The 24,708-nt window shown below is 37.1% G+C and overlaps 2 protein-coding genes across 7 annotated transcripts in view; one reads left to right on the forward strand and one right to left on the reverse strand.

The window, feature by feature from the left end:
* LOC117402460 (required for meiotic nuclear division protein 1 homolog) lies at nucleotides 1-16,157 on the reverse strand. 5 transcript variants are annotated; one of them, XM_059024140.1, is made up of 12 exons: nucleotides 16,108-16,157; nucleotides 13,951-14,459; nucleotides 13,358-13,466; nucleotides 12,971-13,046; nucleotides 12,796-12,835; nucleotides 12,113-12,213; nucleotides 11,619-11,725; nucleotides 9,436-9,500; nucleotides 8,579-8,655; nucleotides 4,447-4,567; nucleotides 4,052-4,168; nucleotides 1-1,498 (listed from the first exon to the last, which is right to left on the reverse strand). In XM_059024140.1, the coding sequence occupies exons 2-12, from the start codon at nucleotides 14,428-14,430 to the stop codon at nucleotides 1,466-1,468; spliced, it is 1,326 nt and encodes a 441-aa protein (XP_058880123.1). In that variant the 5' UTR covers nucleotides 14,431-14,459; nucleotides 16,108-16,157; the 3' UTR covers nucleotides 1-1,465. The 5 variants fall into 5 exon arrangements, with proteins under 5 accessions (XP_058880123.1, XP_033859497.2, XP_033859495.2 ...); XM_034003606.2 differs by lacking the exon at nucleotides 16,108-16,157 and adding an exon at nucleotides 15,215-15,417 and having other exon boundaries at nucleotides 13,951-14,069; XM_034003604.2 differs by lacking the exon at nucleotides 16,108-16,157 and adding an exon at nucleotides 15,215-15,417.
* LOC117402682 (coiled-coil domain-containing protein 170-like) overlaps nucleotides 15,381-24,708 on the forward strand; it is a 15,449-nt gene continuing 6,121 nt past the window's right edge. The window contains exons 1-9 of one of the 2 annotated variants that reach the window (XM_034004061.2): nucleotides 15,381-15,467; nucleotides 18,137-18,352; nucleotides 19,364-19,440; nucleotides 19,835-19,862; nucleotides 20,927-21,055; nucleotides 21,662-21,918; nucleotides 22,530-22,674; nucleotides 23,559-23,744; nucleotides 24,082-24,399. In XM_034004061.2, coding sequence (XP_033859952.2) covers nucleotides 18,245-18,352; nucleotides 19,364-19,440; nucleotides 19,835-19,862; nucleotides 20,927-21,055; nucleotides 21,662-21,918; nucleotides 22,530-22,674; nucleotides 23,559-23,744; nucleotides 24,082-24,399 — 1,248 coding nt within the window. In that variant the 5' untranslated portion in view covers nucleotides 15,381-15,467; nucleotides 18,137-18,244. Of the gene's footprint in view, nucleotides 15,468-15,629; nucleotides 18,036-18,136; nucleotides 18,353-19,363; nucleotides 19,441-19,834; nucleotides 19,863-20,926; nucleotides 21,056-21,661; nucleotides 21,919-22,529; nucleotides 22,675-23,558; nucleotides 23,745-24,081; nucleotides 24,400-24,708 lie in introns of those variants that run through there. The other variant, XM_034004062.3, reaches the window with a different exon arrangement.

Here is a 24,708-nt window from a genome sequence, read left to right on the forward strand (position 1 = left end):
TATATTTGATGGGTTTATTTCTGTAATTGTAAAACAGAACATACACAGGACATTATTGTTTGCATAACAGACTTGATAAAAGTACAGAAATTGAACATATTAACTTGTATAGTAACACTTACAGGTGGTTTCACAGACCCTAATTAGAACTGATCTTGCTCTAAAGGTAGTCCAAGACATTTACAATGGAAATGTACACAATACATCTAAAATGAAAGCTCCATTTATATACTTACCCTCAATATTAACTTGTTCTTGTAGTCAGTGTCAAAACACATTGGTTGTGTTGCTATAGCTTATAATTAGGGCTTCCAATTTTCAGTTTTAACTGATAAAATCTGATAAAACACCCCCGATACAAAAAAAATGAAATTGGTGGATAGCCAATAAACACCGGAAAACAGTGGAAAAACTGGAAATTCACTTCGCATTGACTTTACCCTTTTCCCATTAAAAAATAAAACCTACTACAAAAATAATAATAAATACATTTCCCAGTGCTGCTGGGCAATGTCCCGCCTTCTCAACTACTGAATGACAGCACATTACTACATTTCTATTCCGTTTGCTAGATTTAAAATGAGACTACAATCAGGAATGGAGGCTTGTTAGCGGGATTTAAAGCTGTATTACAGTTAATATACGGAGGATTTAAAACAGAATTCTGGCAAAATGTACAAATATGCCTACACACAAAATCCCCAATAGAATGTGCCCGTGACCATGTGGAATTCATTGTGGAAGACAGCAAAGGAAAGAAGGTACAACTTAAGTGTGCAAGTACTGTTGAGTTACTACTATACATATTTTGCTAGAAAAAAAAGCCCAAGCATTTTGGAAAGTAACCGAAAACACTAATTTCATACAGTATGTCAAAAATGAAAGCCCCGGAAAAAAAAAGATTTACATAAAACTCGAAAATAGCTAAAAGTAAGCACCGAAATATACAATTAATAAAAAAACAAAAAGCAGAAGCCCTAATTATAATCCACCTGGGAGTACACTAAACAATAACAGTGTATGTGTAACATACATACAATATCCTGTTCAGGACATAATAATAACTCAATGCAGGTGCTCATGTACAAGTTCACCAAAATCTGACAAGCTGTTAAAAATGTAAGCTGGGAATGTGTATGGGTGACTCTATGTTATGCTAGTCCTAGATAATAAATCCTCAGTGGGGAATAATTTCAGATCTAAAGTGTATTTTAGATTATTCTAGCTATTAATCAATTTCAGCAGAAATAATGTATATTTCACCAAACAGTATTTACTTTAAGGTGAATAAAAAATAAAACCTTTTTTTTTTTTTTAAATAGCTTCTTCATTTTAATGAATAAGTTAAAGTCATAAACATCACAATTCCAAAGCACTCTCTGAGTAAAACTATGTTGACCTCTGAATCACAAAAGTCATTTTTTCCACTGTTAGTGCAGCCCTTTATTAACATGTAGACTTCATTTCAGAAGAGTACTCTCGCAAGTTCAAACATCACCTGGAATAAGAAACACAAACTCAATGTTAGTATAAGGCATTTTGCTGCATGTTCCGATACTTTTTATTGTCTGTCATATGTTATGAAAGACTGAGCATAAGAATCGAGACACCAAAACAGCATTATTACCATACCACATGCCTAAGATGAATAGCGAAACACTTTGTATTTTTTTTTTTTTTTTACCAAAGATTTAAAAATTATGTCCAGAGACTGGTGCTTAAAGACTAGAGAACAGTCAGTTACTTTTATCCAGCAGGAAATACCCACTATGTTAATTATTATTACTGTATATATGGACTGCATGAAATTAAGCTGCTTTTAAAGTGGGCACCAAGATTTTAGGTTTAATGAACATCTACTGGTGGGATAATGACAAACTTAATCCAGTTGGTTGAGATTATATATGGAGGCTGATGCGTAGTGCAAACAATTGCGGCTGCAAAATCCAAATTGCCTAGCGGCCAGGCAATTATTTTGCACTGCGGCCTATGTAAGCTTAAGAGCAATGCAAATTACTGAGCATGCATGAATAACGAGCTGCGATCATGATAATGAGGGTTGCAATGAGTGCCACCTGTACATCAGGCTATTTAGCGGCCGCACTTTCAGCCCAGAGGTGAGGTGAGTTAGGAGTACAGAGAGCAGTAGGTGCTGTATCAGATTTGTGGAGGACAGAAATCAAAACAAACAAAAAATGTCAAAGGAAGGGCAGCAAAGTCCTCTTGGCAGACAGAAAAGAAATGTTTTCTGAGGAGGAGCTGAGAGTCCTTAAGGCTGAGGTGACTCAGCATGAAATTGAGTTATTTGGAAAAGCCTCAGCCAAACATCAGTTATGCTACCAAAGAGGACATCTGGTCCTGTATAGTGGAGAAAGTCAATGCTGTCTGTGTTACCAGGAGGACAGTCAACCAGATGATGACAAGGTGAAATTCAGCTATTAGGTCTAGGATGACCTGCGGAGTGAGACGATAACGGCTTACAAACGCATCCCCTGGCATCCCAAACAAAGTGACCCTGAGTTTTAATATGCAGGGTCTTCTCTGTCTTGCCCTTCTCCGAAGGTTTTCCTGCCTTTTCTCAACAAGAGCCAAGCGTTGCTGCATCAGGAAGTGTAGCGCAGCAGCCATCCTGAGGCCAATGACAGGTCTCTGGAGGTGTGTGGGTTTATATAGCTCTTAATTACTTGCTTCTACAATGGTTTGCACTTTGTAAGAGGAGGGTCAGCAATTGACCAAGTGCAAGGCAAAATCCTTACATCTCATTATAATGTTTGCACCTGCTTAGTATTCAAGGTCCCAGCCCAATTCCAGGCTCTTTTCTTCATTTGAATACACTCTCAATATCATTTAGATGGATTAATGATGGCAAAGTGCTAATTTGATAGTAGGTGCAGAACGGCAGGTGAGAACCATTCTTTACATACGCCACGATTTTGGCCGCAATATGGGTGTTTTGCAGCCACAAAGCACTTTGCACATATCCTTACATCAGCCCAATGATGTGTAAAATGCCCCTATATATGGTTACACAACACCCTGTAGAGTTTACACTAAACACATTACTCATCTTTCACTCTGGAGGGTCTGACAACGAAAGATTAGCTTATTTTCATCATTGTGTTTCCAGAACATCAACAGTCCAAAGCACCTTTGACCATTGTTCCATAGTCCAATTTCTGTGTTCTTGTGCATTTTTTAGCCTTTTAGTCTTCTTCCCCTTTTTTAACAGAGGCATTCTTACTGAAACACATCCTTTAAGTCCTGATTTCAAGAGTGACCTTCGTACTGTTGATTTGATGGACAACGACACCTGTGCCTTCTGCCAGTTCTGTTCAACGCTTGTCTTCTTTCTATTCCTTAAGGATATTAAGGATGAGAATTGCTCATCCTTGTTAGACATCTTTTTGGGTCTTCCAGTCCTGGGTTTGTCAATTACAGATGATGTTTCTCTGTACTTGTCGATTATGCTTTGGATACCACATCTTGAAAATCAAGTGATGCGACCTATTTCACTCAATGTTTTTCCTTCTTTATGCAAGTCAAGGTTGTTATAATAGTAGAAAGCACTGGTGGAGGCTTTGAGTAAATTGTTGGTGCTCACAATGCATCAGAGTAGAAAAATCCGACATGTCTAAGACGTTTGCACAGCAATGTATAAAAATAAAATACATTGAGAATAGCAAAATAACCTTTTTTTGTCACTGTCAGCCAGTTAAGTGTTCCTGCTTATAATACAGACAGTGAAGAGAATTCTAATTGTCCATTCAATTTCTAAGACTCGTACTGTACATGTACGCCTGTAATATGAAAACCTGACATGCAGGCCAGTTATTATTGTTTTATTATTATTTGTTTATTTAGCAGACATCTTTATCCAAGGTGACTTACAGAGACTAGGGTGTGTGAACTATGCATCAGCTGAACAAGGAGTTTAAGTGACTTGCTCAGGGTCACACAATGAGTCAGCCGGGATTTGAACCGGGGACCTTAGGGATACAAGCCCTTTTCTTTAACCACTGGACCACACAACCTCCTTAGTTGTAGGGCTCACCTCAATAGTAATCAGTATTACAATCATCCACTCCAGCCGCAGGCTGTGCTTCTCACTCAGGTGGTTCCTCATCAGGTCAGTCAGCTCCGTGCAGTGCTGGAGCTTTTCATTCATCACCTGAGGAGCGAATGCAACAGCCTCACTAACAACCCCACAGTCACCACAGACTGGTGAACTTCAAATGGAAAAAAACTGAAACAAGCAATTCTACATCTCACACAAAGACCTGAAACGTTTAGCACACATTCATTATTTATGTATTGTTAAACTGGTTCAAGTAAGTAATATAGGGTACAGATTTCGGACCTGGGTGACTAGAATTGGTTACCCCTTGCATTGGTAATTCAAGTTACCAGATTAAAGTGTTAACTTTGGAGCACCTTCCTTGTGTTTACCTTTACTCTGCGGTTGATGCTCAGGAATTGACAGGTTTTGTCATAGAGCTGTTCCAAGTTTTCTCTGTCCCAGTAGAAGTCAGGGGTAATCAGCAGGTCGGAGCTCAGGTTTATACAGTGCCTGCAAAACAGTGAGTTCCATCTCCACAGGAGGTCAAAAACACCACACCACCACGCCTGCACTGAAAAATGAAACTTGGCAGTCAGCTATCAAGCAAAGTTTCCATAACAGAAATAGTTAGTTAATTACTTCAGTAAACGTTTTATTTGTATAGTATTTGTACTAATATACACCAGTGCATGATTTGTTTACATCAGCCTTTTCTATCAACAATATTTAACAACATCAGTCTACCTATCTATTTCCACAATGCTATCTGAAAAAGGCGGAAACCAAAACGTTGTATCAAATCTTAGTTTTTTGACTAAATTGCTTGAATGAGTTGTTGCTGATCAGTTACTCTTGCATCTTTCACAAAATAATATATTGGTAAAAATTCAGTCTGGCTTTAGAATCACACATAGCACTGAAAATGGTTAGGATTGTAAATGATCTCCTTCTGAATGCTGATGATGGTGCTCTTTCAGTGTTGGTTATATATCAGATCGTTATCAATACGTGTCCTATGCTGGTCATAATTCTACATATACTCGTTTTGTTCATGGAGTGCCACAGGGTTCTGTCCTTGGTCCTCTTCTTTTTAACATTTGTATGCTGCCACTGGGTGATATTATTCGAAAGCATGGGGTTCAGTTCCATTCTTATGCAGATGACACACAGATCTATTTAAAAAAAAATTCGATCACTGATACAGTCCTATCTGCTTGTTTGGCAGATATTCAAACCTGGATGTCAAATATTTTTTTGAAATTGAACGCTAGTAAAACTGAGCTATTGGTTACTGGATCTAATACCCATCTTAGCTCTTTTACTGGGTTTTCATGCTCTTCTGGTGACCGCCTTGCAGATGCCTCTTTGTTAGTCTGCCGCTTAGGTGTTCAACTTGACTCAAAGCTTTTACTTGAAAAACATATCTCTTCAGTGGTAAAGACAGGGTTTTATTATTTTTAAAAAAATACCAGAGTGTTGTTTTCTGCCCCCTAGGGATGCTGAGATTCTCGTTCATGCATTTGTTACGTCTCGTTTGGATTATTGTGATGCTCTTTTTGTTAATCTTCCTGCTCGCTCTTTACATCGATTGCAGAAGGTGCAAAATGCAGCAGCAAAAGTTATTACCGGTACCAAGCGGACAGAACACATTACTTCAATCCTTTAGCATTTGCATTGGCTTTCTATCCAGTCCTGTGATTCCTTTAAAATATTATTGTTGACCTACAAGTCTTTGCACAGTCAGGGTCCTAGTTATATAACAGGCCTTCTTAGCACTTACATCGTAGTTTTAGCTGTATTGCTCCTTTTCTTTGGAACTCACTACCAACTTTCATTAGAGAATCCACAACAGTAGCCAAATTTAAAAATACCCTTAAGACACACTTATTCTCCGCCATATTTTTTTACTCTCTGACACTACTGCAGTCTGCACTGTTTATTATAATAGACTGCACTTTTATGCTGATCGATTTTATCTCTATATTTACCTATTGTATTGTATTTTATTTATTTATTTATTTATTTATGTATGCATCTATAGATTTTTTAACTGATTAATTGTTATTCATTGTGTTTTGTGATGTTGATTTGTGTTTGATTGTTTTGTTTTGTTCAGCGCCTTGAGGCACCTAGGTGTGAAAGGCACTATCATGAATTAAAGTTATTATTATTATTATTGTTGCCACTTGCAAGACCTTTCACACTGTCTTCTTGTGTAAAAATGAAGTACTGGACCACAGATCGGTTGCAAAAACAGGGCAGTGCCTGTGTATTTATTTATTTATTTATTTATTTTTTCGCACTGCAGATCCACAGCAATGCTACCAGACCTATAGTGCCGGAGGACAACACAGATCTGACGGCTCCGCTGCAGAGCCACAGGCGCCCTATCGGCCACAGGGGTCGCTGATGCGCGGTGAGCCGTGGATTCCCCTGCCGACCTAAGCCCTCCCTACCCGGGCAGCGCTCAGCCAATTGTGCGCCGCCCCCTAGGAACTCTCGGTCACGGTCAGCTGTGACATAGCCTGGATTCGAACCAGCGATCTCCAGGCTATAGAGCACATCCTGCGAGGAGCGCCTTTACTGGATGCGCCACTCGGGAGCCCCTTGTATTTATTTATTTACATAAAATAAATCAAACAAAAACAAAAACCTAACTCCTTCCAGGAGTTCTAACTAAACTTTGCAAGTCTTTAACTATCACCGGACAGCTAAGCTGTTTACCGGTCGCAAACACATACAGTATACTTTTACAAGTATATAAAAACACCTTACCTACTCTTAAGGTTCCCCACAGGTCTCTCCCCAGGCCTTAGCCTTAACACAGACAGCCTCTTCATGTGCTGCCCTGCTTATATACACCTGCCTAAATCACTAGCAGTATGTCAACTAGTTCCTAGGGTATCAATTTTAGCTGAATTAACCAAATCTCCTTACCAGATTTCTGAGAAAGGAAAAAAATACTCAGCAACGTGTTTAACTATTAAAAGTGCAAACTTTGTTCACGTGTTTCTTTAGAAAAATCTAAATATGAGGTTTTTCAGCATTGTGATGTCTAATCAATAACAATTTCAATATTTTTTAAAAGTACATCCTTACTTTAACTTTAACTCAATAGATATTATTATTATTATTATTATTATTATTAATAATAATAATAATAATAATAATAATAATAATAATAATAATAATAATAATAATAATAATATTATTATACCACACATTTTGTCACTACGTATTTGTATTTTTGAAGTTAAGGTTGAGTATATTATTTGATTTTGTATACTATTCTACACTGCTGTTTTTAAATGTGGTTAGAAATAATTTTAATTATTAGATTAAAATGAATGATGAAATTTGTCTTAAGTAAGTCACTTTCATCAGGATTAACACATTTCTTTAAAAGAAAGTAACATATTCAACCAAATCAAAGTTTAAGGGTTATTCAACCAAATAAAAACATTATTAGGGCGCAGTGAAAGGTAAGCAAATATAAAATAAAACTCGTAAGAAATGCAATGTTTTGTCATCTGTAATAAATAGCTTTATAGGAAACAGAAAACATTCTTTCCGCCAAAAAATGTCAATTCTTATAGCCTATCCTGCCACAAATGACAGACTTTCCTCATATATATATTAAAGAATGTTTTACACCGGATTAGGATTAGGACGCATTTAAAGGAGAGCAATACATTAAAACTGGTAATATATGAAATAACATGCTTTCTCACAAAAGGAGACAAAGAACTAAATAGCATTTGAAAACAAAAACTAGTAACTTCAGTAAAATTACAGTCATAACAGCAAGTTTTTACAGACAGAGCTCGCTTCCTGATTTCTCTCTGTCCACAACAAGGCAGGCTGTCTCCGCCTCCTCTACACTCCCATTGGTTAGAATCACTGCTGTCTCAGCTACCATTGGCCAGACAGAGTTGATCGCAGATGAATTTTTTACAGTTTTACAACTTAAATCGTGCAGAATTTAATTTTTTTATATAAAATTAAATCAACCAATAGAAGATCTGCATTTTCTCTGGGTCAGTCCAATCATAAGTGAGCAGAGGCGGGACATACAACGTTGAAGGTATTCTCTGTTTCAGTTGAAGGTCTTGTTAGTAAGCAATGGGAAAGTCAAAGATCTGCCCTGGTTTTGCAGCTGTCCAATCATTAGTGAGCAGAGGCGGGACATAAATATGCTAGGGTAAGCAGTGTAAGAATAGCTGAATTTCGCGCGATACTGCTAATATTATAGAGACCGTTATGGAGAATTATATTGAGAACTTTGAAGTAATATTTACAATTGCTTTTTACAAATTAAAAAAAAGGGAGGTATACATGACAAATACCCGAACTGACACAGGACGGGAAGGGATATACTTGCCACTTCCAACATTCAAATTATGAAAGGTATCCGTGGCTTACCAGTAGCTAGATAGATAGATAGATAGATAGATAGATAGATAGATTGTTTTAAGGGCAGCGTACGCAATAAGAAAAGGCATTGCCCATTTTAATTTTTACCTTAGTGCAAAGAGTTCTCCAATCTTTTGCATAACTTCTGCCCGAGACAGCTTTACTCTTTTCCCTGATTTCAGCATCTTTAAAGAGAAAGGAAAAAAATGAAAATGTAACAAGAAATTAGCAAATGGCATCAATAATAAATAATAACGCCCCTTGAAACCTGCATGCCATTACATCACTTTGTGCCTGTCCTAACATTTAAAAGCAGCTAAAGAAAATACAATCCAATCTGTTAAACAAAGTTAGGGCTTGTGTAGGTCTTGATCTCCAGCCAGCCCTTTACTCACATACAGTATATGCAGTGCATGAATACTTGTATTCACTTTAACAAAGCTAAACCATGTCTATCTTTCATTAAAAAGAGTGTTTAGAAGTATGACAAGCAGTTGGCATTTTGTATGATGGTACACCACAAATTCTGTTTAAATTAAAAATATAAAAATGTACTCTCACAAGATTAGCTGCTGGTAAGTGTAAAACACTATGTGGCAGCCTATATTGGGATCATACAACTATTTCTAGCTCGGTTTTTCAGCTGGTTGCACTGTTGGGGGTGCTCATAGCCTTGGAGCTTTTGGAGAGCACTGGAGCCTAGCAACCAATTTTGGTTCCCATGGTGATTTTCTTTTCCTAACCAAAAAACTATTATCCCCACCTTCAGGGTGTATACAGACAGAGGCAGCTCTCAGCACAGAGTGGCGTGTACTTCTTTCTCAGTACTTAATCAAAATTCCTCACAAAGATGTAGGTAGAGAAGCCCTGAATACATTCTGTATTAATTGCAGATTGTTTAAGCATTTGTTTCTGCATGAGACTTCTCCTGCAGGCAGTAGCTGTGTGTGTATCCCTGGTCTTACCTCAGGAATTGACTGAATAGACTCCACAAAGTTATCAAGCGACACCTCCCAGATTGCTAGCTTCACTATAAAACAGACCAGAAATAGTAAACAGCAGTTAAGAGTTGGGATTTCTACTGCAAAACAAAACAGAACCAACTTGAATAGATGGTTTCTCATTTCACTTCGACATAAAAAAGGAAAGCACATGCACGAGGATAAAGAACTATGTAGAGTTCATGGGGATATATGGGTGGAAAAAAACATTTTTCCTGATCTCAACTATGCTAAGCTTGAGAGTTCAAGCTTGTTATTCCTGTGGATTACTGTAAAGCCAAAGAACAAACTCTGTCAGATCCTTCCTAAAGCTCAGACTACAGCTACCATGACTGCACGCTGCACTTTTCCCAGGAGAAATCACACAAGCTTACATAGCTTACCTCTCTTTCTCTGCCCCACACACACAAAACCATGCAAATGAGAATGGTTCTATATGTGTAGGGCAGATCTTAATAACAGTGCTCTAAAAAAATACTATAATGCCAACGCTCAAGGTTATATTTTATTATTATTATTATTATTATTATTATTATTATTATTATTATTATTATTATTATTATTATTTTATTTCTTAGCAGGCAACCTTATCCAGGGCGACTTACAATTGTTACAAGATATCACATTATTTTTACATACATTTACATTATTTTTTACATACAATTACCCATTTATACAGTTGGGTTTTTACTGGAGCAATCTAGGTAAAGGACCTTGCTCACAGCAGGAGTGAGGTCAGCTGTATGGAGATCTGCTTAAATATTTAGTATTTATATTTTTTATATTTAGTATTTAAACCTTACTTAAAGAAGTGAAAATAAAACAATAAGCATAACAAAATTTAAAAACAAAATGAATAAACATATCTTTATCAAAAACCATACAGTGTGTGACATGTTTCAAAGGCCTGAGCAGTGGCCAAACTGACTCATTTCCAATGTTCTGTTTCCTCCTGGGCTGCTGCTCCTGCATTGCTGTAATGCAGAGACTTACCATCTCTATGGTTACCACAGTACTGAATATCATCAGATACCTTGAGGACACACTGGTTTAGTCTCCCAGTATGTATAATTCTGAGTAATACCAGTGCACATCCATTTAGATAAAAACAAGCTTGTTTAGAATTATACACAGCCGATAGCTGTAAGCTTTGTGCATTTCCCTTGCAACTCAAATACAACCATCTGAGCAAAAGAAGGCCGTCAAATAATAACCAAACATGGTAATATGAGGGCAGTACAGTATCTACAGTGTTGTTCAGCCTCAATTTCACTTCCAATGGCACAGTTGATGTGAAGAGGAAAAAGTTACACTGCAGATTTATCCATCTCTCAATTACAGATTATGAGGTAAAACTTACAATGCATTAAGTTTGAGAAACACGTGTCTACTTGACTTAGTTTGGTATAAATCTTACTTTATCATATGGAAGGTTCATATTTGCAGTGAGGATGTGCAGCAGAACTGGGGTCAAATACAATTGTAATTGTGTCATTTCTAATTCATTTTAATTGTAGTCGAACCTTGGAACACATGTGTAATTGTAATTGTAATTAAATATATATTGATCAATTACAGGTCAGTTATGCATTTATTTGTCATACAATCATTATTCTTGCATTTCCAACCACTTTTAGTATGCTTCTCGTGATTAATGCTTGGTTATGTACAATATTATTATTATTTGTTTATTTAGCAGACACCTTTATCCAAGGTGACTTACAGAGACTAGGATGTGTGAACTATGCATCAGCTGCAGAGTCACTTACAACTACGTCTCACTCGAAAGACGGAGCACAAGGAGGTTAAGTGACTTGCTCAGGGTCACACAATGAGTCAGTGGCTGAGGTGGGATTTGAACCAGGGACCTCCTGATTACAAGCCCTTTTCTTTAACCATTTCTTTAACCATTATTTACAGCCTCCTATAAATAGAGTAAACATGTTAATGTGAGTAGTTGTTTATATAACTTTTTAGTATATTTGTAATTATAATTGTAATTACTGCAGCATAATTGTAACAAATTGTAATTGAACAAAATAGCATTGGAATTGCAACTGATTATAATTATAACTGACCCCAGCTCTGGTTTGCAGAATAATATGTTTTAATTGTAAAAAAAAAAAAATCAGAGGAGATAAACGCACCAGACAGTGAGAGTGCATTTGAGAAGGCAAATTTCTCCAGGACTGCCTGGTAAGGTTCTAGCTCCGAGTTCAGTAGGATATCTCCGCGACATAACTTTGAGTTTCCCCTAGAAAAAAAAAAAAAAAAAAACATGTTAGATTTACCTGCTGCCATCACAATACTGTCCATCAAGGTGACTTTTTCATTTAATATGTTTCGGAGCAGGGCCAGCTGGAACTATTTTCCCTCAGAAATGAACAGAATTTGCTGATGTGCACAGTAAAGAAACTGGGTCCTTATACAAATACCAGTACAGGGTCAGTTCCTAGAATTTCCTCAAGAGGTCACTTCTGCACACGTTTCAAAAGTGCAAGTCTGAATGAGGTATTCCTATAGTAGAGAGTACTAAATGCTGCCTGAATGTAAGTTTCCATTTACCTGCTCTGTGTATAACTGGTTTTCTTGTTGAAGTGGCACTGTTATCAGAGCAGAACTGGAAGTCACAATAACTTACTCTCCTACTCTGTAGTTTATTTCCTCATTCTCCCAGTGAACCAGAGCAACTTCATAGGGCTGGATCTCATGGCTTTCCAAGATTCGCATCACATGTTTTGTCTGAGGGAAAAAAAATAAAAATAAAAACAGGAAGTCAGATTTCAGGGAAGCTTTGCTCTGGCAAATCTATATAACCTGTGATATACAGTCCAAACAGGGCTGTTCCAAAGGCTCCCCTAGACAGCCCAGCAAAGCAGCCTGTCGCCAAATGACTGATTCGAATGACTTTTTTTATTACATTTTTTTATTAAAAAAATAAAGACCAAAACACTTGCCATGTAATAGACTGCTCACTTGACAACAATGTGTAATACATTCAATCATTGATATCTTTCTTACTCTTTCTGCCAGTGCAGTACAGTGAAAAAACAAAACAGTATTATGACAACAAATTGAATCAGAAAACACGCACTCTAGGGACCTAACTAACATGTGTGTGTCATTGCATTTCATCTCATTAATTTAATTGGATGTGTTGCTGTTGGGTTATGTTTCTATGATGCATCCTTTCAGATCTATTCAGGACACATAAATATAAACAAACTACATAATTACCTCTACAGTGCTCCATAATTTGGCACTGTTACTGACATTCCATGAATTGCTGTTTTAAAATAAACAAAACACCTCTGTTAAACATACCGTTTTATCTTCTACATTCCAGAAGACGACAGACCCCTCCCTGTGTCAGTAAAGAAAAACATTATTAATAAAGTTTTGTGAATATATCACAAAAATGGTTGTGCCTAGGTAGTTAATCAATTAGTGGATTGGGAACCTCTTTAATAAACCTTTATAATAAAACGATTCGGCCTACCTGAAAAAGAAGATTATTCCATGATCGTTTGGTTTTGAAGCCATTTCAGTACAGACAACAAGTACATTTGAAGCATCTGGAATTAACACACACAAACTTAACATTACATTTCCTTTTAGAGGTGATAATACACCACTGCATTTGAAATGGGTCTATGAAGACACTCGACCAGTAACTGTGCTGAAGCTTGTGACACAGAGTTTTTATCCATACAAATGCATGACGAGCATGAGTGTTTATCATTCATTATTTAGACCAGATGAGCTGATTTCTACAATACGATACTGTTCTCTTTTGAAACATATCTTCTAATATTGGCAGCCAGCTAATGCCAGAAGGGCATTGTAAAATCACCCATTATGAAAGACATTACTACATTAAACTTACCTCTGGGCAGGTCTGTTATTTCATAAAATCCACTGGACACCAGATCATGGCACAATGTTGCCAGGTGATACTGATCTGCTGTTGCGTAAGCAATGCACTGCATCAGGTCCTGTACAAATATTAAATAAAGTAATAATCCAATGGTACAGATAATTATTTTGTAGAAATGATAATTGATTTGAAAAAAGGGAGTACTTAGTATGGCAAAAATAAATAATGAGTTTGGTAAATAATGGGAGCATTTTGCAGTAACGCTAAAATAAACGTGCATTCTTTTAAGTGGAAAAGTTTGTCAAAGAGTTTTTAAAGTTTATTTTAGTATTACAACATATACTACCACTGACTGTTTTTTTTAACTTGGTAATTTATCAGATCAAAGTCTAGTCTTATGATCTGTGGAGACAAGGCATAGGAGGTCAAAAAACATGCAACAGTTTTATGCCCAATACAATTATTTTGTTTCTAATTATTTGATAGAAAAACATTTCTTTGCATGGGGCGTTGTCAGCTGGTTAAAGGGGATGAAGTTAGGAGATGAATTCTGGAGTGCATGGCTCCACCCTTGCAAGACTCTGTATACTGCAGTCATGTACCTCTGTTTTTTCTAGAGGGGGCTGGTTAGCTCTAGATGGCTGCTTGGTCCTTGGTCCCTTTGGTGGTCTCTTCCCTGGCAGCCCTGCTTGTTTCGTAACCAGCCTGGTCCCTGTGGATGCTGAGTAAAACCGCTCCAGTAACCCTCGGTACCTTGTGGACTGGATGCACGTTTGCCATTTATCCGATAAACTAGCTGAAAAACCCCCACGAGTACATTTCTGGAGAGCGCCAGTGAATGAGTTTGGTATGGAATACCGTTGGTTTATGCTCGTCTGAGAAGAACACCTACTCACTTTGTGTAATTGTGATGTGCATTTCTGTGTTAAATGTACTGCATTACACAATGAAGGCTGGCTGAGCTTCCATTGTTGAACCTTCTGCTCGCTACAAAAAGTCAATAAGGTCTGCTTGCTCCTGGCTGTGCCCTCAGTGAAGAGCCTAATGAGGGCTCTTTTCATAGGGAAGTGTTGAAACCACATTGGGAGGACTGACACTCGAACAGCCTTACCTAAGGGATGGGGAAATATTTGAAATTAATACTGGTCAACTGCAACTATGTAAGCTTACACAAAGACCATTCTTACTGGAATATTAAAAGTATTTAAGTTAGTTGAATTTAAATACACATGCAGGTAAGAACATATTTGACAAATACAGTAGTAATACTGCCTTTTTTTAGGGGTGTCAAGTCCCTGCAAGTAAAATTTCGTACTTCATATTTAAAAATGAACTTAATATGTTCTGCTACAGTACACACTTTTTTTTTTTTTTACTTTAAAAGATGTAGCTAATCATTTAACATGCACAAAACTGCGAGAGCTTACAAAAGTACACTTTAATAAAACCTACACATTTCAATACGTTTTATATATTAACTAAAGTTGAAAGTATAATTATTCTCCTTGACGTGTCTGCTTGGAGCAAATACAAATCCCTTTTTATTAATTATATTAAAGAGAGTTGTACTTGCTCCAAAGCGGAGGTCAATCACTGAAATGTGGAGGTATATTTTCCAGTTTGACAAGGTCAAGTGATCTGTGTGCATTGTAATAAATAAGCAGGGTTATTACCACATATTGTCATTTGGTATATATCTGATGCAACTGCCTGGAAAGTACAGTTGCTAATTTACACAACAACAGTGTCTCAAGTTAATCTTCGCAAATGTCACAACCGCTGTGATCAGAATAATCAGTGTAATAAATAACGACAGACCCTGTATTGGTGAATTAATATTATAAAACCGAGTAATGGTACCGATACCTGTTTATTTCCTTGATAAAATAAGTTAGTTGCTGACCATCGCTGTCATCCTCATAAACGACCCTTTGCACCCTGCATTCCCAGTTCACATGTAGTTTGTTACTCCTGTACGTGCGTTAAACGTATTCCGCACTCATGTTATTAACAATAAAGTTGTATTGAAAGATTTCGTTTTTAACTTCCTGGTTGTAAAGATGGCTTCCAATGTTGTGATACAAGCGGGTCCCGACTCTATTTCTGCCAACTATAAAGGGTCTGTTTGCTAAATGCTTGGATTTGTATATCTTGAATGCCTACAGTTTAGGGAAAATAAAACTTGTACGGTATCTGATTTCTAAAGTGATGATTAATTCATTCATGGTTCATTCAGTCAGGAGGCTGGGGAGTCAATAACTCTGCACGACTGGATATTAATGTTTTCGCTATTGTGTTTTATGGTCATTTCTGGTGGTTGTATTTGCATAAGATTTGCTACGTATGGCTTTGTTGAATTACGCAGTTTAAAATAACTGCCATAACGATCTATTACAGACTTCAGTAATGTTAGCAAGTTTATCAACGCAAGAATAGTACTAGTAATCTGTACAATATAATTGGTCGTTTCTATCATCCAATATACCGTACACCAGTGTATACATTTATTGAGGGTATATTTTGGCTTGTACACGATTCCGGTTTTGGTTTGATAGGCAGGAAGTAATCTCAATCCAGGAACAAAAAAACCAACAACAACAACAACAAAACGATTAGCACTATTGGACTTACCCTTACCTCGAAGATATATAAAGATGTCCAATGCTGAGACAAATGTGCAGTCTCAACATATACATTATTACCCGCATTTCTACAAGTTCGTCGTTAAAAAAAAAAAAAAAGAATCCTTGGATACTTACTGGTCGTTTCTCAAAAGCCTCCCAATGATAAATAAAAAATAATACTATTAATAACTGACCATTGGTGTAATGCAATTAATTATTTTGGGTATGAAAGTCACTGTCACTTTTGAGTAACTGTAAAATTTCCCATGCTTTTCTTCTGGCTTCACACTGCACTTAATCGCCCTTGGGTGGCATGGGGGACATTTTGAGGGAGAGCAGTATTTAATTCAGATCCCCATGGTTCTGTGTGTGAATCTAGCATCATGTATTGAATGTGGTGGTTATTTTTCTACATGCATTATACAGGCAACTAACCATAAAGCAGAAAGCCATTAAGAACAGAGACTGGCAAAGTCATGGCATTGTTCTTTTAATCTGTTCGGTTCTTTGTTGATTGAGCATTAAAAGGTCAATTATTAAGTTTGAGTCCTTTCAGTACTCACCAATGCTTCCTGAACTTAATCTGGCCTCGACATTAGCTAACTGTTACCTAAGGTTTAAATTGGAATTAACTGTCCAAGTCATAATTGACGGACTAAAGTAATACAATGGAAAACCAAGATATATTCTTTAAAACCTTGCAGCCCTACCAAGTAACACTTTAAACTATGTATCTAATTTACTGGCAGATCTTAAGGTTCCTGGTGGTATTCCTTTTGATAACCAGACGATAGTTGCTGCTACAATTCAATTATACAAATAAACTGTTAACTCCCAATATTGCACTGGAAGACAGTCTATTCTCATAACTTGTTCTAAGTATACAGTTTTTCTCATTAAAGACAATTTACGTCCGTGAACACGCAGGTGATAAGCTGTACAACTGCAGCTGCATTCTTCCTAAAACAAGCTCTGTATCTAGGTGAACATGTACTGACTTTGTAATTTGCATGTAAACGTACAGGTGCATGCATTATTAAATGTTTACAGATTATTAAAATGCTGCCCCTTTGTATTTATCAAGTTTCTATCAACTTCTGTCTAGTTTTAAATAATCTGTGAAGAGTGACATCTGGGTTATTTGAATGGCAGTACACATTTAACATGTTTATCTGTGGTACACCTTTGCCATTTTACTGATAGGAAATAATTAAATGTATATGTTCATTATCACAACGAAAATAAAGGCACTTCAATTTGACAGTTATTGGTGATATGCACATGAGCATTTGAAAAACTGCACTTAAGGTTTAATTTATTACAATGTATTTATATTTTACATACACCTAATTGTTAAAAACACACTTTGACGTGTTACACTCACATTCATAACATTGTCAGGTATCTCTGGAACCCAGTCCTGATATGAATTCAGTGACGGCATCATGGGATACTGGCTCTAAACCTGGAAAGATTAAATACATGACTGCCATTTACTGGGCTTGTAACTACCACTGTCTTTTGGTAAGAGTGTCATATTATCATGTATAAATCATGTCAATTTAAAAGAGTAATAAAAGTAGGTCCAAAACTGAGAAACTTTATTTCTTGGTATAGGTAAGATTGTGATTTAACAAAACAATACAAAAATAATCATGTTTTTAACTATGGAACAAGTATGCCCCCTGCTGGTGACAATCAAAATGTTTTGGTTTTTTTAGTTTTTTTTTTTTACTGATTTTCTTCCGGATACCCAGCAGGTTTATGAAAAGGAGTGTTGAGAACAATCCTTTGGCTGTACAAATTCACAGTAAAAAGGGACGTATTTTTGTTTTTTGAACCTGCTCAATATGAAATTTCTTGATCACATTTTAATCTACAAATTACAGTGGATCACTGAGCATGAATGTCGATATTTACAAACCTCAAATCCACATGTTGCAACAAGTTGCATACTGTCTGCACACACTATGCAGCAACCAGTCGTGTGCTTTAGGACATCTGTCCCAGATGTTCTGTACCAGTAAACGGGGTATCGTGCATTCAGTGTGCAACGTGGAAAAGTAAGACCTTTTTTTTTTTTTTTAAAGCATTTAAAAGTTTTTAAGTTATTTGACTCCTCCCCAAACAACCTCTTCAACCTTCCTGTTTACATGTTGCTTAGGAACTGGACCTAACACGGCAGCGCTGCTGGCACACCATTCTAGAATACCTTGGCTTTTCCGCGAATATCACATCTTTACAACGTGATAAAACTAAATAAAATACAACAATGAGTAACCATCGTCCAGATTCAGCTTTAAAACTGATCGATGTTAGCAGAAACGATGCATTTCGATCCTTCTCCCCGACGTCTTTGAGCAACAGGGCGGTAAATGAGGTGAGTTTTCTTAACACTGATGAAATTCCCAAGCGTGTAAAACACTTGTCGTAGTTCCATTTACTCATATAGTCATGATTTAATGAAGTAAAGTTTACCCATAGAATTGTTTTTGTAATTGCATTTTTTCCCCTCAGACTTCATTAAGAACATGGGCTACATAAAGTCATATGTTTTTCTGAAAACTAAAAAAAACATACATTTAGTATGTTCAGAGATGGAAATAACCCATTCCAGGTTTTACTAGGAGCTTGGTAAGTCACAGTGTGTATAGGTAACAAGCTCAGGTGTGTCTGATTAAACTCGTCCTGAAACCAGGAATGGCTCAAACCGCTATGCAATGGGAGTCTTATTTCCATCCCTGAGCATGTTCACAGCTTAATACCGCCAAGTCATTAAAAAATAAAAGTTTAAGTCACCCAGTGATATAACTTTTATTTACCACCTTGACCTTAATGGCAAAACAGTCAGCAGAATTAAAAAAGACTAGTTCATAGTGATACTTAAAACACATTCCAAATACTGTCTTCTGACGTGTTAATAATATTACCAATGCAATTTAATAATGATCTTTGAAAATATTTGCATATCAAATGCAAGTTTCCTTCACGGTTTGTAATGTGACCCAATGCCTACTACCCTTTAAGTATATCTAGAGCACTTACTGAAAGTATTAGCAACAAGGGCTGTTCAAAATAGTCAAGTAGGCTTGTCCCTATTAATGCTTTATTGCTGGGAAACAGGGAGTTTGGATAACCACAGCACCAAGCAGTATGGTATATGGTTGACGTTAAGGGGTTAACTTTATCAACTTATACCCTCCTACTACACCTATGATAATTGACAATACCTGGCTTTGAAAGATCTGTGTGGAAATCCAAACAGTAACAGATGTGCTTTAGGATGAGCTAATCACCAGTATGTCAAACTGCTTGTAATTGTCATCGCTACCCTACTACAAACTGTAAACTTGATCTAATAAAATGGATAGTGACCGCTGTGTGTTTTTAGCTTCAGGAGCAGATAAGTGTTTTGAAGAGACAGCTGGAGGAAAAAGAAGAACTAATATTGTCTCTTACTACTGGCAGGTATTTACATTTTTAAATATATATTTTTTTAAACCCATAAAAAGTGTCCAGCTGAAAAAGATGCACATGTTCACAGATTGCTTTTTTTTTTTAGAATTGGGTCCAGTACAGTAGTTGCAATGTTGTATTATGCATTAGTTTGCACTCCATCAAACATGTGTGGCATGACACTGCTCTGTCTGGTGGTGTTTTTCTTCTTAACACTGTACCATGACACCAAGAACAAAACAAACCAAAAAAAAAACAACAACTGTACATTTCAAAAGGTTGTATGCTTTGCACTAATAATAATAATAATAATAATAATAATAATAATAATAATAATAAAAAGATTTGTACAGATGTTATTAAGTTCTATCATTTTTATATTTTATGTTATTTATTTTTCCTCTAGAAATGCAAGTAGACCTGATTATCAGAAGGTAAGTGTGCTGTTTACAGGATGATTCATTGTTTCAGCCAAATAAATATGCACCCCAAACCCCTTTCGACCAGGAGAAATTATTTAAAGGAACCTATCTCTCTGTCCATTATTGGTGCACCTTGCTAAATAAGTAGTGAATTTAATTGAGAAATCATAACTAGAACAACCCCCCCCCCCCCAAAAAAAAAAACAACCCAAAAACATCAGGTTTCACAGACCCTGATTATAACTAAACTTGGACTAGCTCACCGAACATGGTAATATTACATAGTCCAAAATGAGTGCTGATCTGTGAAACTAGTCACATTTTGTTGTCATTTGCTTAAATTAGATCCAATTCTAAACTTTAAATACAAGATACATTTTTATTATCAATTCAGACAACATCAAAGTCCACTGCTTGACATTGAATCATGTTTGCTCTGATAGCATATTCTGTGTATACAATAGCTTTCTAATGTTGTTTGTTTATATAACATTTTGAGTTGCCAGGAATCCAGAATGTTTTCATTTGTATCCACCACAAACATTCAATGACGTGTATGCATCTTCAGAAATTGTAATGATTTTTAGGACAATAGTTTATTTTTTGTCTTGGAAAAACTTAATAGTGGTAAGGCCATTCCAAACAATCACTGCTGTCCAGGTCCTCTTAGTTCTTAAAATGGCAGTTAAGTTTTTTTTTTTTGTTTTTTTTTTGCAAAGATGCATTCCAGAAATTCCAGAATGATTATAGAAAATAAGTTTTAAGATTAACAGTGCAACACTTACAGACAATTTAAAAATAGCAAAAAAACAAAAAACACCTTAGAATGCTATCACTAGAGTAGGGGGTAGCCTAACCCTGGACCAGGAACAAAATGGCCAGTTATAAAATAAGCAGTTTGGCTGAAGCACACTGAGTCTGCCCCAATGTGGCTGTGCTAGCCCTTGTTTTTAGAGATTAGCCAGTGAAAGTCCTATCTTCAGTATCAGATGGCCAAATGTTGGATACCACAAGTTATTCATGTACTGTGTCAAATGTCTGTGTATGTTTGATTTGTCTTGATTTCACTTCCATAGGAAGCACCTGATTCTTTCCTGGACATGCCTGTCACTCGGGAACACCTGAACTGCTATCGCCTGGCGGCTGAGGCAGTCCGCAGTGAGCTGGCCGCCCTGCAGGTCAAATATGAATGTGCTAGCACAGAAGTAAGATACTTTTTCTATCAGGGGTGCTGTGCCAAATGATAGAACTACTTTTTAAATTTGATGTTAGATATTCCTCTCTTGATAATAATCAAAAGGTGCAAAAAAGGTGAACTCATTAGGATTACAAAGTACTTGTCTACCATAAATTAACACTAGACATAAAATCATTTAAAATGTACATGTTCCTTATTCCAATGTAAAAAAAATAGAAACAGTATAAACAATTAAAACGAACATAGATACATTAAGGGAGTTTTAATGTTTGGTTGCTGTCGGAGTTTATAAAGTTGGTTGCTGATTTTGTGATGCACGGAGCTGGATTTTGTTGTACACTTACATTTCATTTTGAATTTCTCTTTATTCTTTGGTTTGTTGTTTAAAGCATAAAATACATTTTCCAAATGCTGACATCATTTTAAAATACTTTAATCTACTTTAGCTTTTTAAAATCAATGACACTCCAAATCCAGGTTCTAAGTGGATAAGCTATGAGATATTTCACCAGTCCATCATTCCATCTCCTTTCACCAGTACTAAAATTCAGCAAAACAAAATTACCACTTTGTATGGAAAATATATGACCCCCAGACTGGTTCTCCTTGACAGCTCCAGGAAGTTAAATCCAGGCTGGCCTCCAGAGAGGCTTCAGTCCATGAACTAAAAGGGGAGATGGAGAGCTATAAGGAGAACAATGCCAGACAAGCCTCCCTGATTAGCTCATTGAGAAAGCGTGTTCAAGAGATGGAGCAAGAGACTGGAGCCATGGCCTCTTCCAAGAACCATGCAGAAATAAGTCTACACACTGTGTCCAAGGAGAACAGTGTGCTCAAGGAGAGAGTGGAGGAGCTGGAGGGCAAGCTACGGTAAGCATATGGTGTTACTAACACCATAAGGATACAGATTATTGTTGACTTTTGAATAGCCTACCCATAAGAATAGAATGTAATCTAATTCATCCAGATTCCAATGGAATAACTATTTTTCCATTTGAAATTGATATCAATACACATATATGTTTGGATTTCCTGCTGTCTAGATTTAATATCATTGTACTTCAGCACATACAGCATTATCAGACTTCAGCTTTTACGGAAATAGTAACCGTAATATGGTAGTTGGATCCCCTGGTAGAAGTTATCAGAGAGATGGAGGTCGTCTTTAAAACACCAGTCAGGTGCCCAGGTTTATTTACTCTTATTAACACAATCACAAGCATGGTATCCTTTGACACGATTCAGTCTTCCACAAAACAGTCAAAACGAAAACACCTTAATAAATTCCAATTAACAAAAGGTTGCCATGCATAGGCAATGTGCTATTCTCCTAAAGAGGCATCCCATAGGCAGGAACACTCTCTACCTCATATTTCACAGTTTTCTTGATACAGTACCACACTGGTACTGATATGATACATGCGTGGATGTTATTACTTACATTTATAAAAACATATTTGATGTTTGATGTCCTTGATCAGAAAGTACATCAATGAATGGGATGACACAAAGCAGCAAGCTTCCAGCAGTGAGAGGAAATACAAGGAGTTTCTTGTTCAGCTTGCTAGCAGAATGGATGTTGAATGTAGAGGGAGAGATGATCCTCAGGACTTCATAGTTTCCCAGGTAACTTCATAACTGATTTATTGCCCCATTGTATTTGACTTGTATGTACTGTGTCAGGGTGAAAAGCCCTGAATGTAAAGTGTGCGTGTGTGGGAATGTAAGGTTGGCAGGGATGGGGTTAAATCTGTACCTGCCAGCAATCACACTCCCCAATTAACACTCAATTACCTAATAGGGGAATGACCACATATTTAAGGGAGGAGAAATCCTTTGTCTGGGAGTGGGTGTATGTTTGTACTAATAGTGAAGGTTCATGCCCAGCCTATAGTGCATGTTAATTTTGTTTTTTTATTATTATTTTATTTTGGCCCTTGTGCCTGTTTATTTGCTCTAGTTGTATTTGTATTTTGTTAATAAACAAGCGCAGCAGAGCTTTAAACTGCAGCTTCTTGTCTGCGAGTCTCCAGGGGGCGCTATCCCACTGCAGATTAAAGAAACACAAATAAAACATGAACAAAAAAAGGGCCAAAACAAAAGGTTGAACAAAACAAAAATATGCACCTGAACCACAAGCATACACCCAAACACCAACTCGCTCCAAACTCCCTCTCCCAGAGGAAGGATTTCTCCTCCATTAAATACATGTGGCCACTCCCCAATTAGCACTCAATTACCTAATTGGGGAATGGCCACACCTGTGATTGCTGGCAGGGATAGATTTAACTCCATCCCTGCCAACCTTACATTCCCACACACGCACACTTTACATTCTGGGCTTTCGCTCTGACACACATACATTTGAATTTTATTTATTGCAATTCTGTTTTTAAAACAATTTAACTATTTAGTGACAGAGCTGTGTAGCAAGTAAATGCATTTCTTGTCATGGCTTTGCTTATTAAACTGTGTGCATTTTCTTTGTTTTCCCTGGCTTGCATTTGCAGCTTGACAAGTTGTATAATGAAAACACTCGACAGAAATGCAGGATTGCCAGCCTGGAGGAGACTGTGGCTGCCCATGAGGTGGAGTCCAAAGCCAGCAGGGAGACTGTTATGAGACTGGTCTCTGAGGTGGGCCGGGAGCAGAGAGCTGCTGCTTCCTTCACAAAGGAAGTGGAATCTCTGCGCCAGGTACAAGCTGCTGGATGTTCTCTGCTTAATATACCAGTACAGTATTACACAGCTGAATGACTGCTCTGCATCCTATTCAGTAAGAAGAATTAGGACAGGCCATAAGAATTAGGACAAATAATAAGAGCTTGCTAAAAGCTCTCCTCCCCTCACAACTGTAATATACCAAAGTGTACTGAAGTTCTCTTTTTTAAATTGATCCTTGAACAATGCTTGAAACCCCACTGATTAAAAGGAAGTATATTGATGTAGCCATACAGCTACACATAGCTAATGCTAATGATGCTTGTTGTGCAGGGAAAATAAAGGGATATTCCTTTCTCTCTTTGTTTTTCAGGAGTTAGAAAATACGATACTGGCCAAGCGAAGCCTGGAACGTGAAAACCGAGCCCTCCAGGAGAGGCTGGAGGCCAGCAGGCGGGCCTGGGAGGCCTCAAAACTTGAGCTGGGTACCCTGGAGAAGCAGTCCAAAGAGCTGGACGGGAGTCTGCGCAGCAGTCTGTGTGAGGCCAAGTCCAACCAGAGCCTGCTGCAGGCTTTCAAGGAGGAACTGGCAGCGTTGCTGAGTGGGCGCAGCGGGACAGTGCACCCCACAGAGGAGGCCATCAAAGAGAGGATCCAGGAGATCTGCAGCAGCAGAGAGAGCCAGAAAGAGGTGCGGCTCTCCCATTGAAAACCAAATAGGCAGGAATGAAGATCACACGTAACAAACTGGGGTTGTATATAAACCAGAGAAGGTGGTAGAAGGTGGTGCTTATGTTATGTATATACAGTTGTAGTCAAAAGTTGACATACCCCAATGGAAATTTAGAGTTTCTAGAAATTTCTCGAAAACAAAGAATTTTAGGAAAAACCTTTTGTAGCAAAAGTTTTGTTTTTGTATTAGGGAAAAAAAAATTACAAGAAATGTCTAGATGTCTACAATTATTTATTTCAGCAATTGTTTTGCAAAACTCAAAAAATG

The sequence above is a fragment of the Acipenser ruthenus genome, chromosome 5, assembly GCF_902713425.1.
Source record: "Acipenser ruthenus chromosome 5, fAciRut3.2 maternal haplotype, whole genome shotgun sequence".
NCBI classification, from domain to species: domain Eukaryota; kingdom Metazoa; phylum Chordata; class Actinopteri; order Acipenseriformes; family Acipenseridae; genus Acipenser; species Acipenser ruthenus.